General features: G+C 39.2%; 1 protein-coding gene across 4 annotated transcripts in view; it reads left to right on the top strand.

Moving 5' to 3' along the window:
* The window catches only part of ptpn11b (protein tyrosine phosphatase non-receptor type 11b), a 149,349-nt gene that overhangs the window by 91,784 nt on the left and 44,361 nt on the right, over positions 1 to 13,204 (top strand). For all 4 annotated transcript variants that reach the window (XM_072245378.1, XM_072245377.1, XM_072245375.1 and 1 more), the window contains exons 3-5: positions 3,922 to 4,116; positions 6,189 to 6,381; positions 13,083 to 13,199. In XM_072245378.1, coding sequence (XP_072101479.1) covers positions 3,922 to 4,116; positions 6,189 to 6,381; positions 13,083 to 13,199 — 505 coding nt within the window. The remainder of the gene's footprint in view (positions 1 to 3,921; positions 4,117 to 6,188; positions 6,382 to 13,082; positions 13,200 to 13,204) is intronic.

The following is a 13,204-nucleotide window of genomic DNA, read 5'->3' as shown; positions in this document are numbered from 1 at the left end:
CCAGTTTCATAGAGGACGTGTGGGGGCGAGGTGTCTGAATTGAAAAGAAATAACACATCTGTAAAAGTTTTAATTTAGCCTTAAGATAAACATTTGTCCTCTTCACCACCCGATACAAACACCTGATGATCTGGCATGTTATGATGAGGTTCCTAACTCCACAGTACTTAAGCACCTGTATTTAGCATCTGGTTGGTGTATTTTTATACAATGAATTATCTTTTGTTGTAGTTTAATGGCAAGTTAATAGATTTGTTTGAAATTTAAAATACAGCTGGGAAACATGATGATGAACACAAATTTGTGATTCCGACTCTGTACTGAATTGTCAACGATGATGGGCTTCTTCTGTCCTTTCTTTGAAAATGTGATTGTTCCAGTGGAGAGCTACTTCTCAAATACTTTCAGCAAACCAGCCAAATAACATGCACCTCTATATTTATATCTGGCTTTCATCTAGCCTCTAATTTCCCTCAATTCTTCTTCTAGAAATTTCACAAAATAGTTTTCAAACTTGGGGCTTTCTTCAGATGTTCTGAAGCCAAATCAGGTTTAATATCACTGGATTATGCCATAGAATTTGTTGTTTTGTTGCAGCAGTACTTCACAATACATAATAAAAATCTATAAATTACAATAAGAAATAAGTAAATGATTAAATCAAGTAGGTAGTGCAAAAAGAGAGATAAAAAAAGTGAGGTAATGTTCATGAGTCCATTTAGAAATCTGATGATGGAGGGGCAGAATTTGTTCCTGAATGATTGTATGCGAACAGTTCTCAACACAGTGAATCATTTGTTCTGTAATGAGTTTATTATCATCATTATCATTATGTGCCGTGTCGTATAACGTAGGCAATTGTGGTCCCATGACCATGATTATTCATGGCAAATTTTTCTACAGAAGTGATTTACCATTGCTTTCTAGGCAGCGTCTTTACACGATGGGTGACCCCGGCCCTTGTCAATACTCTTCAGTGACTGTCTGCCTAGTATTAGTGTTGCATAACCAGGACTTGTGATATGCACCAGCTGCTCATACGACCATCCACCACCTGCTCCCATGGCTTCACCAGAACCTGATCAAGGAGCTAAGCAGGTGCTACACCTTGTCCAAGGGTGACCTGCAGGCTAGTGCAGGGAAGGAGTGCCTTCCATCTCCCTACCACCCAAGTTAAGAATAATTAAAGAGTTAACTATCCTAAAAAAAAATTAAATACTTGAACATATAAAGCCATCTTGACCACGATTTCCTGCATCACAATATTATCATTGTACAAATTTGATATTAGTTATTTAATACTCCTTCATACTCATCTACTCCAACAAAGTTTCTGCTCCTCTTCTATTGTAATATTATGAAAATATTAAGATAAAGCATAATTTTGATTAATGCAATTTTATATTGTTGGTGTTCCAGCTTAACTTTTGTTTTATATTAACTAACATACAACAATGCCTACACCTTTTCTATGTTCCTAACCTTTTTAGTAACATTTGGTTATATATGTATAGCTATTTCAACTTCCAGAAAGAGAATTTTGTCTTGGCCTTCAAAGCTTCCCATGGTGAAGAAAGTTCAATAAATTCTACAGACTTGTTGTGCAGTAATATGTATTAGATTATATGCAGCCTCAGGGAAGTTGCTCTCTGCAAGAAATTGCAGCTGTACAATAAATATTTGTTTAATAGACCCAGTAAAACTGATTAAAAGGAAATTTGTACTGAAAATTCAAACTAAAATATCACTATTCAGAAGACCTTAGGTCATATTTATTGTCATTATTCTTCTTCTGAAGCAATTACTTGGAACTGACAATGACTTAGTTCCACCCCATTCTTGTGGGTTCTGAGGTGGCTGAGGAGCCCGGTGTGAGAGCATCATGATAGGGCGGGAGGCGACTAAAGGACAAGCTGGTTTATGAACTGCTATGCTCCTTCTGTTGGTCACATAGGTTATGAAGCATAATCTAATACCTGCCTAAATACTCCTCTGCATTTTGAGAAGTCATGGGGCAGAAGTACACAGTGATCCGTCAGGGTGTTGCTCTTCACCATGAAAGGTTTTTACACATTCTTGTATCATTTTTCACTGCCTGTCCAGTAATAGAATCATACAGCATGGAAATAGACCATTCAGCTCAGCTCATCCATGCTGACCAGTTGGTACCCTTCACACACAAAATGCTGGAGGAGCTCAGCAGCTCAGGCAACATCTCTGGAAAGAAATAAATGTTCAACGTTTTGGGCCGAGACCCTCCACCAGGACTGGAAAGGAAGGGGGAAGATGCCAGAATAACAAAGTGGGGCAGAGGAAGGAGGACAAGTTGGAAGGTGACAGATGAAGCCAGGTGGGTGGGGGAAGGGGGATGAAGTAAGAAGCTGGGAGGTGATAGGAGGGGTTCCCAACCTTTTTTATGCCATGGACCAAATACCTGTCTAGAGTCCTGAAGAAGGGTCACAGCCCAAAAGTCAACTGTCTGTTCATTTCCGTAGATGCTGAGTTCCTCCGGTATTTTGTGTGTGTTGCTCTGGATTTCCAGCATCTGCAGAATCTCAAACACAAGAAGATCTGCAGATGCTGGAAATCCAAAGCAACATGCACAAAACACTGGAGGAACTCAGCATCTATGGAAATGAACAGAGAGTTGACTTTTGGGAGGAATTCAGCAGATTAGGCAGCATCCATGGAAAACAGTAAACAGTCGATGTTTCAGGCCAAGATTCTTCTTCAGAATCTGTGGAATTTCCTGTGTTTAAACTCTATCTGCCAAATTTCAGCCCATATCATCAACATGCCAATATACAGTATCTCTTCAGCCTTAATGTAGCTTCCACACTATCAATAACTCCACAAATGTTTGTGCTACCATCAGACCGACTGATTTTGCCTCCTGCATCGGCATTCAAGTATTTCGAGTATATTGCAAATAACAAGGGTCCCAGCACTGACCCTTATAGAGTACTACTAGTCCTAAGCATCCAAATGCAAGCACAACCCTCACCATCATACTTCCTTTCCTGTTGCCAAGCCAGTTGTAGATGTGGTTTGTCAACTTCCCCAGGATCCATTGGACCCTTTTAAACCTTTCAGTAATCTTTTCACTCAATAGAAAAAATATATATTTCAGATCTCTCGTATCGGGCATGTGAACAACATGGCCTGCTCAGTATAGCTATGTGGTCACCAGGGCCTCAGCATTATGGATGTCTTAATGATGGGAATAATGGCATAGGATAGGACTGACTTTGGACATTATTGAAAGGCCTAGATGGGGTCAATGTGCAGTGGTTATCTCCAATAGTGGGAGCATCTAGAAACCAGAGGGTGCTCTCAGAATGGATGGGTGTCCCTTTAGAACAGAGAGAAGGAGGAATTTCTTTAGCTAGAGGGTGGTGAATCTGTGGAATTCTTTGCCACAGATGGCTGCAGAGGCCAAGTCATTGAGTATATTTAAAGCAGAGGTTGATAGGTTCTTGATTAGTAAGGGTGTGAAAGGTCACAGGGAGAAGCAGAAAGCAGAAGAAAGGAGTTCAGAGGGAAAGTAAGTAAGCCATGATGGAATGGTAAACAGACTCAATGGGCTGAATGGCTTAATTCTTTCTCCATTATCTATGGCCTTATGATAGGTTTGCCTATCTTTCCAGTGTATTTTCAGGATTTTGCAAAGACAATGTTAGTGATATTTGTCCAGTGCCTCATGCTTCCTACTATAAGTAGATCAGGTTTCAGAACTATGCTACAGGGGAGCAATCACTTCTGTCTCTGACCTGTGAGTTTTGTGCCAAGACGGTGTTCTGGATCTTAAAATATCCTTTCCTCTCTCTAGCTAAGGTTGTGCTGGCATGTATAATGAGTCAAATACATTATGAAAATGATTTTGAATATTTATTCTTTATTCATCTACTTTTTTGCTCTCAGACGAAATGTAGAAGTGACACATATAAAGATTCAGAACTCAGGAGACTATTATGATCTTTATGGAGGAGAGAAGTTTGCAACGTTGGCAGAATTGGTTCAGCATTACACAGAACAAGAAGGTCTTCTACGAGAGAAGAATGGAGACGTGATTGAATTGAAGTATCCCTTGAACTGCCGAGACCCAACATCTGAAAGGTAATTTGCTTTATTTCTCTGCTCTCACGTTCTGTATTATCAAAAAAGCAAGCAACCTGCCTAAGGCCTTTCATCATAGTTTACTTTGAGCAACCGTGAGCATCCAAAGATATGTCACCCAATTGTTTCTAATATATATTTTTTTTCCTTGCACCAAAGCCTTGAATGGAAGAGCCTAAACAAGTAGAGGATAGAGCCCAGGCCATTACAGGAAAACCCTCCTCACCATTGAGCCCTGCTACACAGAGTGCTGTCACAGGAAAGCAGCATCCATCATCCCCTCCTCTCCCATCATCCAGGCTGTGCTCTCTTCTTGCTGCTGCCATCAGGAGGTACAGGAGCATTAGATCCCACACCATCAGGTTCAGGAACAGTTATTACTCCTCAACCAATGGGCTCCTGTACCAGCCTGGATAACTTCACTTACCGCAACACTGAGCTGATTCCACAACCTGTGGGCTCACTTTCAAGGACTTTACAGCTCATGTTCTCAATATTTATTTGTTTATTTATATTAATTTGTTTTTCTTTTTGTATTTGCTCAGTTTGTTGTCTTTTGCACATTGGTTATCTCTTGTCTTTGGCTGTGTGTAGGTTATCAGTGATTCTATTGTGTTTCTTTGTTGGGAGCCGGAAGACACACACTCAGTGTCTTAGAAACAGCTTCTTCCCCTCCGCCTTCAGATTTCTGAATGGAAAATGAACCCAAGAGGTGGCACAAACACAGTAGTTGCACATTTCTGTTTCTTTTCCGAAGGTCATTTTTTTAATTAAATGGTTGTTATTTTCAATAAGGTAGACCACATCTGCAATGCAAAGGCAGGAGAGGAAACTCAATAGAAGTATACATAATTTCATAGGATGGATAGTAGGAAATCTTTATCAATGACAAGCAGGTCATCCTAAGTCTAGAGGGCCGAGATTTAAGGTGAGGGGTTAAGGGAATTGAGGAAGATTCTTCCACCCAGAGGATGGTTGCGATCTGGAACATGCTGACTGAGGTAGCGGAGGGGGAAGGTAATCTAACAACATATCAGAACAATCTGGATAAAGTATTTGAATCATTAACACTGGAAAGCTACATTATAGTGCTGCTAAATGGGATTAGTATAGATCTGGGTTCACAACCTTTTTTTATGCCATGGAGCTTTACCTGTAATCGAGGGGCCATGGGTTCCAAGTTGGGAACCCCTGGTATAGATAGATAGTATATGGTCAGAGCAGGCATGATGGATCAAAAATACAAGGAAGTCTGCAGATGCTGGAAATCCAAAGCAACACAGACACAATACTGGAGGAACTCAGCAGGTCAGGCAGCATTTATGGAAATGAATCAGCAGACAATGTTTTGGGCCGAGACCCTTCTTCAAGACTGGAAAGGAAGGGGGCAGAATAAAAACATGGGAGTAGGGGAAGGAGGCTAGCTAGAAGGTTGATAAGCAAAGCCAGGTGGGTAGGAAAATAAAATGTTGGAAAAGAAGAAGAATCTGATAGGAGAGGAAAGTGCACCAAATAAGGGAAGGCAGAGAGGTACCAGGTGGAGGTGATAGGGAGGTGAGAAGAGGTAACAAGCCAGATTGGGGAGTAGAAAAAGAGGAGAGGGGAGGGAATTTTTTTTTACTGGAAGGAGAAATTGATATTCATGTTATCAGGTTGGAGCTACCCAGAAGAAATATAGATGTCATAATATAATGGATCAAAGCTTTTCTATGTTGCATGAGTATAACTCCATGGATACATTCACATTTTTAAGAATTTTTAAAATAGAATTAGTACCTTGAATATTAAAGGACTCCTTGCTCCAAAATACAACTTTGTGCTCATCATACTCATTGCTTTTTGTGTGGAAAATTTCAGCCATGAGCAACAGTTCATAGACGTGGATATGATGCTGATTAGTAGTGATGTGAAACCGTTTCTTCTGATCCTTCAGTTGTTTCTCCAGGGCAAAAATTTCCCTGTTAAGAAGAGATTAATATAATAATAATTTTCTTGATGTGTTTTCACAGATAATTGTAAAGGATGGGAAAATGCAGGAAGTCTGTTGCATTGTTAATGTCATCTGTTTTCAGGTGGTATCACGGGCATCTATCAGGTAAAGATGCAGAGAAACTTCTGACCGATAAAGGAAAACCGGGAAGTTTCCTAGTGCGTGAAAGTCTCAGTAAACCGGGTGATTTTGTCCTGTCGGTGCTAACCAATGAAGAAAAAGTAGAAAATGGAGATCGCAAGCCAAGAGTAACTCATGTGATGATTGGGTATAAGGTGGGCTGATTAGATTGGTAACTTTTTTACATTATAAGTTTATTCATATTATTGTACTTATTTTATAAATTATTTTTTATCAAGGAAACAGCTTAAAAATGTAATATTTTTTCACAATTGAATTTTCTTTAATGTCAATTACTGCAGCTATTTGATTATGAACTACAGTGGCATTAAAGCAAATACTCAAGTACTTCATGCATTTGTAGGACTTTACATTCTTTAGTGGGTGGAGGTGTTGATCAGCCTTAATGCCTGGGGAAAGTAACTGTTTTTTGAGTCTGGTGGTCCTGGCGTACCTCCATACTATACCTTCCTCCAATAAACCCAGAATAATATTCTAGCTCCAATAAGGGAGCAGGAAACCTCAGGCAGATGAACACAAACCTGAGTACTATCATAACAGAACTTCCTCATGTGTCACTCTGCCCAATGTGATTTAATGTGGAGACTTTAACCGTGGAATATCTTGTGTTCTTTGACAGACAGTCCGGTAGAACATAGAACAGTGTGGCACAGCACAGGAACAGACAACTAAACTAATCCCTTCAGCCAACACAGTGTCCATATCCTTCCATTTTCCTCACATTCATCTGCCTATCTAAATGTTTCTTCAAAGTCCTATATATCTATATATCAGCCTCTATCACCACCCCAGGCAGTGCATTCCAGGCACCCATCACTCTCGGTGTTAAAAAAAAAATTGCCTCTCACATTTGCATGCCCTCTGGTATTTGACATTTCAACCCTGGGAAAAAGGTACTGTGTCTACTCTATCCATGCCTCTCATAATCTTATAAAGCTCTATCAGATCTCCCCTCAGCGTCCGTCGCTCCAAGTTTGTCCAACCTCCTGCTATAGCACAGGCCCTTTTATCTTAAAATTTGATCTGAACCGTTAACTCTGTTCCTCATTGAAGTTCAAGTTTATTGTCATCCAACTGTACACATGTATACCATTAAACGAAACAACGTACAGCCAGACCAGGTTGCACAACACAGTACGTAACTCACACTTATCACAGCATCAATGTTACCTCACCACTTGTTAATTCCCAGCATTCTGTTTTTATTGCTGACACTTTCAAGTTTCACATTGGAGGAAATGCTGCATGGGTAAACTACCCCACAGTGCTAAGCACCAGTGAGTCAATACTTAACTGCAACTAGCTTGCCAGGAGTGAACAGGAAAAAAATGAAAAAACAAAATCCGCTGAGTTATTCAAAAACCAAAGATAACCTCTAAAGGTGTCAGTGGACTTCATTTTGTTGCTCCCACCTTTCACCAACAAGAAAATGAAGCAATGTCTGTGGAGGAATCTAAATTACAGTTTAAAAACATTAAAAAGTCACATGGGATAATCAAGTACCCCTGACTTTTTAACTTTGTAAAAGTTTAGAATTAGTTTTGAAGGCTGCAGAATTGAATTAAGTAGCGTTCAAAGTTCCACCAAGTATAGGAACCTGAAGACACACACTCGGCATTTTAGAAACAGCTTCTTCCCCTCCATCGTCATATTTCTGAATGAACAATGAACCTGTGAACACTAGCTCACTATTTTTCACCCTCTCTTCTTGCATTACTTATTTAATTTTGTTTTATATATTTCTTATTGTATTTCTTGTTTTTTTATTATGTATTGAACTGTATTGCTGTCACAAAATAACAAATTTCACAACATATGCCTGTGATGTTAAACCTGATTCTGATTCTGAAGTAAGAGAGAAGTAGAATGAAAGGAAAGAGCATTTTTTAAGGAATTCTGAAATTTGTAAAGCTACCGTTCGGTAAAGGAGAAATTAGTCACTATCATTTCAATGAAAATGTCTTCAGAATAATGGTTATGCAGCAATACAAACTGATCTCTAGTTGAAAGTCATGATGACAAAGTTTGAAACTATGAGAGTAACTTTCCAAGTGGTTTGTGTCAGTTAGCACATCACTTAATAGTTTTATCGCTCATTATTCATCTTCTCGTAACTGTTTTTGTCCACAAAATTATAGAATCTCAGGTATTTCCATGTTTGAAGCTGTAAGAAAAAACTGAATGTCACACATCCAGTCACATTTTTTAAAATGGAAAATAACTGACTTATAGTATTCATTTTTCCCTCCAGCCTCAAAACAGTAAAATAAAAAAAATGTAATGAATTATTGTCATTGTCTTTCCTGTGACACATACTTAATACAAAAACCAGAGCACTGACGAATACACTCGGTGGCCACTTTATTAAGTACAAGATTGGAACCTGGAATGGTCTTCTGCTGCTGTATCCCATCCACTTCGCATTGTGCATTCAGATATACGCTTCTGCACAGCACTGTTGTAATGCATGGTTATTTGAGTTACTCTCACCTTCCTGTCAACTTGAACCAGTCTGGCCTAACTCCTCTAACCTCTCTCATTAGCAAAGGGTTTCCGCCCACAGTCTTTTGCTCACTGGATGTTTTTTTGTTTTTCGCACCATTCTCTGTAAACTCTAGAGACTGATGTGTGTGAAAATCCCAGGAGATCAGCATTTTCTGAGATACTCAAATCAGCCCTTCCGGCATCAACAATCATTCCATGGTCCAAGTCACTTAGACCACATTTCTCCCCCATTCTGATGTTTGGTCTGAACAACAATTGAACCTTTTGACCATGTCTGCATGCTTTTAATGCATTGAGTTGCTGTCACATGATTGGCTGATTAGTTATTTGCATTAATAAGCAGATGTACAGGGTACCTAATAAAGTGGCCCTGAGTGTAGTGTTAATAGACTTGATTAAGTTTTCCAAGGTGCTATTTTAACTTTCATGAGGCCTTTTAACCAATACTATCCTATATATAAATTATTATGGTCTTCAGGTGAATGGCAGAGTGTTTAATTTGCAGGGGCACACCTCCAATATATAATTGTCCCTTATGGGTACAATGAATAAAGGTTGTTCAGACTTCTATGGTCCATCATGTCCTCTTTTGGATTATGTATAATAAAGAATTTTCCCCTTATTATTTTGGTGATCTGCCTGTCTTCAAAGATAAAAGTAATTTTTTATCAAAGTATGTTTATGTCACCATGGAGACTAATTTTCTTTCAGCCATTTACAGGAAAATATAGAAATACAATAGAATTTATGAAAAACTGTAAATAATAAAGACTGACAAACCAATTTTTAAAAGAAGACAAATTGAGTTTTTTTAAGTAAATAAATAATACTGAGAACATGAGTTGTAGAATTCTTCAAAGTGACTATAGGTTGTGGGATCTGTTCAGAGTTGAGGTGAGTGAGGTTATCCATGCTGCTTCAGAAGGCTGATGATTGTAGGGTAACCCTGAACCCTCTTGAGTGTTTAAGGAATAATCGTTCCCAGTTGAGCTCTCAGTGCTTGGATCACATGGCTCAGTATTCGCCAATTGTAATGCTTGATCCCAGTTAAGCAGGCAGTCATTTTTTTCCAGTCATCCAGACAACATTGTCTATGTTAGGGAGCAATGTAGAAATCCTGAAACCTTAATGACCAGTTAGAACTGTGCCCCTTCCTCCTTAATGACTCACTAGAGTCAGGTAAACCTGTTGTGGAATTTCAAGACCACTATTTAAATCTAATTTTCTTCTAGGCAGGAAAATTTTGTTACTGGTGTGAAATGAAATTATGCTAGTCCTCGTGGCATTATATTTTGTTATGTTTATTCTGCATTGCTCAATCCTCTTTAAAGTCTGATTTCACTCTAAAACTGAGTTGTTTCAGAGATTCCATTTAACAGTGATATAGTTAATAGGCAGAGTCCTCTTCAAAGTAATTTCAGAAATTAAAACACAACAGCATTACAATCAACTTAATAAATAACATTGTTGAATGATACATTAAATTAGATTGGTATAGTTAAGCTCCACAAGAACCTGAATTCAACATTAGATAAATTTAAGGGACCATTTATTGAATTTTCCAACTGTACTCCCACCCAAAAGGGACGATTACTTTTGGTCTTATTTTACAGCAAAAATTGTAACTGGACTCTTTATACTCAATGTGAGGCTCTAAGATGTTGCATCCTAGCTGTTTACGTATACGCAAGCCAAGGCAGTACAATATGGAGAGCAAGCTGTTGCCCATGCAGCAGGCTCCCCCTCTCCACACAGCTGATGAGTGCAAAGGAATGGCAGAAACTGATACAGTTAGGCATCAGTGGTGTCACAGAAGTTGCCAGTTGCATTGATCACAGTGTAGGACTGCCTTATGGACTCCAGCTTTGTATCTTTCCACGAGGCTTACTCCTGAAGCCTTCCCTGTGAATGGGTATAGCCACAAGGCAGTAGAGGTTTGAATCAGATTCTTCCTTCTCCTAGATGAGCTGCCAACCATGGCTGATGAGCCCCATGTGCCCAGAGCACTGTATTCCGATAATTAATAAAGTTTCCTTATATTTCAAACCTCAGCACCAATCTTCCCATTATTGCACTATACCAGCAGGTGATCGATCTTAAGATATAAGAGCAGAATTAGGCCGTTTGGCCCATGGAGTCCACCCTGCCATTTCATCATGGCTGATTCAATTTTCCTTTCAGTCCCAGTCGCCTGCCTTCTCCCTGTATCCCTTCATGCCCTGACCAATCAAGAATCGATCAACCTCTGCCTTAATAACTTGAGCTCCACAGCTGCCTGAGCAAAGAATTCCACAGATTCATCACCCTCTGGCTAAAGAAATTCCTCCTGATCTCCTTTTTAAAAGGACAACCCTCTATTCTGAGGCTGTTTCCACTGGTCTTAGACTCTCCCGCCACAGGAAACATCCTGTCCACATCCACTCTATCAAGGCTTTTCACCATTCAGTAGGTTCCAATGAGGCCACCCTTCACTCTCCTAAATTCTAGTGAATACAGGCCCAAAGCCATCAAATGCTCTTCATATGACAAGCCATTCAATTCTGGAATCATTTTTGTGAACCTCCTTTGAACCCTCTCCAGTTTCAGCATATAACAGCTTGTGTGGTAAAAGAAAAACTCATTTTCAAGTTGGAGGCAGTTCTGACTTTCAAAGTTTAAAGCAAATTTATTATCAAAGTACGTATGCAATATACATACATATACAACCTTGAGATTCATTTTCTTGTGGACATAGACTGTAAATACAAGAAACACAATAGAATCAATGAAAGACCTCACATAATAGGACGGACGAACAACCAATGTGCAAAAGACAATAAACTGTGCAAATACAAATGAAAACGTAACAAGAATAAACAAATAAGCAGTAAATATCGAGTAAATGAGATGAAGAGGCCTTGAAACTGAGTCCATAGGTTGTTGGAACAGTTCAGTGAGGGGACGAGTGAAGTTAACTCCTCTGGTTTAAGAGCCTGATGGTTGGGGGATAATAACTGTTCCTGAACCTGACAGTGTGAGTCCTGAGGCTCCTGTACCTTCTTCCTAATGGCAGCTGTGAGAAAAGAGCATGATGATGAATGTGTTTTTCTACAACTGTGCTCCATTTAGATGTGCTCAATGATAGGGAGGGCTTTGTCCATGATGAAATGGGCTGTATCCACTACTTTTTGTAGGATTTTCCATTCAAGGGCATTGGTGTTTCCATACCATCCCATAATGCAACCAGTAAATATACTCGCCACCACTTATCTATAGTAGTCTGTCAAAGTTTTAGATGTCGTACCGAATCTTCACAAACTTCTTAGGAAGTAGAGGCATTGCTATGCTTTCTTTGTAATTGCACTTGTGTGTTGGACCCAGGACAGAATTTAAAGTTGCTGACCCTCTTCAGCTCTGATCTCCTGATGAGGACTGGCTTGTGGACCTCCAGTTCCTTTCTCCTGAAGTCAATAATTAGTTCTTTGGTGAGAGGTTGTTGTTGTGGCACGCAACATTGGACATTCGAAGTGATTCTGTCTAAAAAGAGTATTTTGCCAATCATCTGATGTGTGGCCCAAAGATTCTAAATCAGATGGTGAATAAATTCTAAAGAAGGACATTACTTTGAGAGGAAGATTAAAAAGTTGGCACACCATTGTGGCAAACCTAAATATCTTTCCTGTTTTTGTAGTGACCATGTGATCGAAATTTATTTGAGTCACAATGCAAGTTGGTGGTAGAATTACAGATCAGACAATAAGCATAATAGATTTCATTTGCTCATGTGGTGACAGTCCCTCACCCCCCAGTAAAATTCCCACCCTCACATATATCCAGCCAGCAGCACTACAGCATTATGTTTATGATAAGAACTCATTAAAATCTCAAACTGGAAAGATATTGCACTGCATATTAATATTGTCAAAAATCCCACCCAATCATCCTACAGTCTCTTTGACCACCTCCCATCAGGCAGGAGTACCACAGCATTATGACAAGAACTGTTAGGATTGGTAACAGCTTTTTACCCCAGGCTGTAAGACAGCTGAACTCCCTGCCACTACCCAGGTCCTATCACATATGTATCACTGGTAGCATGATATTGTTTACTTTTTAACATGTAAATGCATCTTATTGTAAATGTCAATCTTCTGTAATGTATTTCGATATTAATTTACTTGTGATAATATTACTTTATGTGTTATGTGTGAGATACATACTGTATTGTGTACCCCGGTACAGAGGAAGTTGTTTCTTTTTTGTGGTATACATGTATACGGTTGAAAGACAATGAATGAACTTGACCATAAACGTTCTTTATATCAGCCTGAATTTTGTTTTCTTTATGTAGGCTGGAAAGTATGATGTTGGTGGAGGTGAAAAGTTTGACACACTTACTGATTTAGTGGAACACTACAAAAAAAACCCAATGGTGGAAGTTTCTGGAATTGTTGTTCACCTCAAACAGGTAAC

This window comes from Mobula birostris, chromosome 27 (genome assembly GCF_030028105.1).
Source record: "Mobula birostris isolate sMobBir1 chromosome 27, sMobBir1.hap1, whole genome shotgun sequence".
Lineage (NCBI taxonomy): Eukaryota > Metazoa > Chordata > Chondrichthyes > Myliobatiformes > Myliobatidae > Mobula > Mobula birostris.
Note: the sequence above shows the minus strand (reverse complement) of the source record. Positions and strands in the feature narration are given on the sequence as shown.